This window comes from Etheostoma spectabile, chromosome 14, assembly GCF_008692095.1.
Source record: "Etheostoma spectabile isolate EspeVRDwgs_2016 chromosome 14, UIUC_Espe_1.0, whole genome shotgun sequence".
NCBI classification, from domain to species: Eukaryota; Metazoa; Chordata; class Actinopteri; order Perciformes; family Percidae; genus Etheostoma; species Etheostoma spectabile.
In genome coordinates, this window is record NC_045746.1 from 17,370,492 (window position 1) to 17,373,236 (window position 2,745).

General features: G+C 38.5%; 1 protein-coding gene across 2 annotated transcripts in view; it reads left to right on the top strand.

Annotated features, from left to right (window-relative positions):
• Positions 1–2,745, top strand: part of cap1 (CAP, adenylate cyclase-associated protein 1 (yeast)) — a 13,185-nt gene that overhangs the window by 3,853 nt on the left and 6,587 nt on the right. For both annotated transcript variants that reach the window (XM_032535319.1, XM_032535320.1), the window contains 3 exons: positions 1,432–1,536; positions 2,007–2,107; positions 2,277–2,354. In XM_032535319.1, the coding sequence (XP_032391210.1) occupies positions 1,434–1,536; positions 2,007–2,107; positions 2,277–2,354 (282 nt within the window). In that variant the 5' untranslated portion in view covers positions 1,432–1,433. The remainder of the gene's footprint in view (positions 1–1,431; positions 1,537–2,006; positions 2,108–2,276; positions 2,355–2,745) is intronic.

Here is a 2,745-nt window from a genome sequence, read left to right on the forward strand (position 1 = left end):
GCCAGCTGATAGCAACATATCAAGCTATAATAAGAAAACATCAACGTTATCAACGCATTGCTCTGATGCAGATGCAACTTGCCTTTTATTTTTACTCTTATTTATATATTTTTTTCTTTTTTTTTTAAGATATGTATCGCTGTTTGAACGCCTTCCATTTACTCTGGAGGATGTCCCTGCGGCTTGTTGTAACCTTTGTTGGCCATTTCCTGATAAATTAAATTTAAAAAAAAAAGTCTTTGTCCCCTCGTCCGTCCACTTACATCTATCTTTGTTGACATCCGCCATGTATGCAAACACAGCGGAAATACTGGGAGAAAATTAAGTTCTTATTCTTCGTTTTAAATGAGCTAAAACCTAATCGCAATTCATTATTTACTCAGCAAATAGCGTTTCCATCAACGTTTGTTACATAAGCCGTATATCGACCAAGATAAAATCCGATGAGAACAAATTTTATTTCCTTTTGAGTCGATTTTCCTGAAATTCCATTGAATTTCTGTAAGGCATTTTTCCTTCGATATCACTTAATTCGGATAAAAACGTGTGGATGGAAACATAGCTAATGGTTGGCACACATGCACTACTGTTTTATTTATAATAAGTGCCATCTTTTTTGCTCTATAAATCCTTCCTTAGTTTAAACTTTATCTGCTTGTTATAAAACCTACAAGCATCTGAAAGTGGTGAATGACGAAGCTTGGATAACAGGGCAGGTTTTCACTCTGCAGAGACTCAGCACTGCAGTGGCTTGTAGTGTAAAATCAACATACCTTTACTCAGCAAGTCCTGACCTGCTTCCCAACACATCCATTTTTCTTCTTTTTCCGTTCCTCAAGTAGAATTCAGTGACTCTAACTACGGACCAAAAAAGGTTAAGGTTAATTGTGGGAGGATTTGGTGTGTGAGGGCCAGGTAATGTAGGATATTGACTTTCACTATAAACTGGTGTGCAATGTAAGACTACTGTTTTAGACTGATGACCAAATACTTTACCATGTTTCTCTTTAAAAATGTAGCCTTTTATATGGGACAGCCTGGCATCTGATTGCAGGACACAATCAATCAAAAGAAAAAACATGCTCAAGAACCACAGCACTGCTGTTTTTCCTACCAAACTAGCAGATTTTTAATTGCAGTAATTGCCTTCACCTATTGTCCCAGGAGTAATTCCGTCCCCAATTAGAAGACCGCTAGAGCAGAAAGTACCACTATGTCTTAATGATTAAAGTATAAATACTGGGACAAAAACAAAAGTGATGAAGCTTGTGGACTTGCAGATGACAATAACAATGTTGCCGTTCCAAAAAAAAAGGATTTGAGAGACCTTTTGGATGCTGTAAGGTGTGACCAGGAACCAGTGAAGCTTGTAGGACATGCTTCATTTCTCCATTGTTTGCACCCTCCTTAAAGGCTTTCTCAATCTCACAGGTATGGCTGAGTTGGCGAGTCTGGTGCAGCGGCTGGAGGTGGCGGTCGGTCGTCTGGAGTCTATGTCAGGCCCTGGAGGCAGTGGTGGAAATTCTGCTGGGGGAGGTAAATGATAAAGTATCATTATTATTATACGGTAGATGTATTACATTGATCATAATTAAGATGTCTGGTGAACATGTCTGAGTGAGATGGTCTACTGGAAGTATGCATTAATCCGATAAATCAAGTATTTACATGTAGATCTCAAAGCTGATCCTAAAGAGATCTTTTAGGCTGGGCCTTTTCTTTCTCAACTGTTTGTTAAGAAATCAGATGAACCTGTGCTTCCAAATCTTGCAGTAGTGCTGTTGCCTCAGCCATTCAATACAGCTTCTTCTTAAACAAACAAATCCCTTAGCCCCTGACCTCCTATCTTGCTTTAAAGTTGTTTTTGGTTTGATGTCAACGTCCATTGCTGGGAACTGTAAACTCTATTACTCATCTGCTGTGCTGTTTTTATTTTATTTTATTACAATATCAAGGTCTTTAAAAATGTTTTAAAAGCATTTTTGTCATGTTTTTATTCCCTATAGCTGTATCGGCGTACGTGGAGGCCTTTGACGTGATCGTCAGCGGTCCCGTGGCTCAGTACTTATCTCTTAGCCAGAAGATCGGGGGCGATGTCCAGAAACATGTAAGTTACAGTTAAGATGAAAAATAATAGAAATTGTCGCAGTTAAATAGTCAATTCTGTCATTTATTCACATCAAGTCATCTCACTCTGACACACCCAAAAATGATCAGTTAAGTCTGTGTTTCTAAATATTAACTGCAAATTACACTTCCTCTCTCTTCCCTTTTAGGCAGACATGATGAAGCAGGCATTCTCCAGTCAGAGAAAACTCCTCATAACAGCCTCTTCCTCCCAGAAGCCCTCTGATGTGAGTTAAACACACTTCGTAACTGCTTGGTTCCTTAATTGTCTCCGTTAACTAAACAACATTGATTTATCAATTTCAGGAAGTTGAATAATTCATTATGCTAGCCTCTTTTCATTTATCCCTGCAGCGCCTTCACTCTTCACAGCCAGGTAGCTTTTACTTTGCGTTGCGTCATTACATAATAATAATAATAATAATAATAATAATAATGGGGTTCTTGGTGTTTTTTCAGTTAGATCAGCTATGCTCAGAGTTTTTGCAGTCCCCTCGTTGTATCATCATATTGTTGCGTTTTTAATGAGCTGGCTTTGCATTCCAACTACAAATCCAGATTTGGTCAGAGACATGCCATGCTGAAAATTTGAAAGGGACAGTTAAATGATGATGGGGG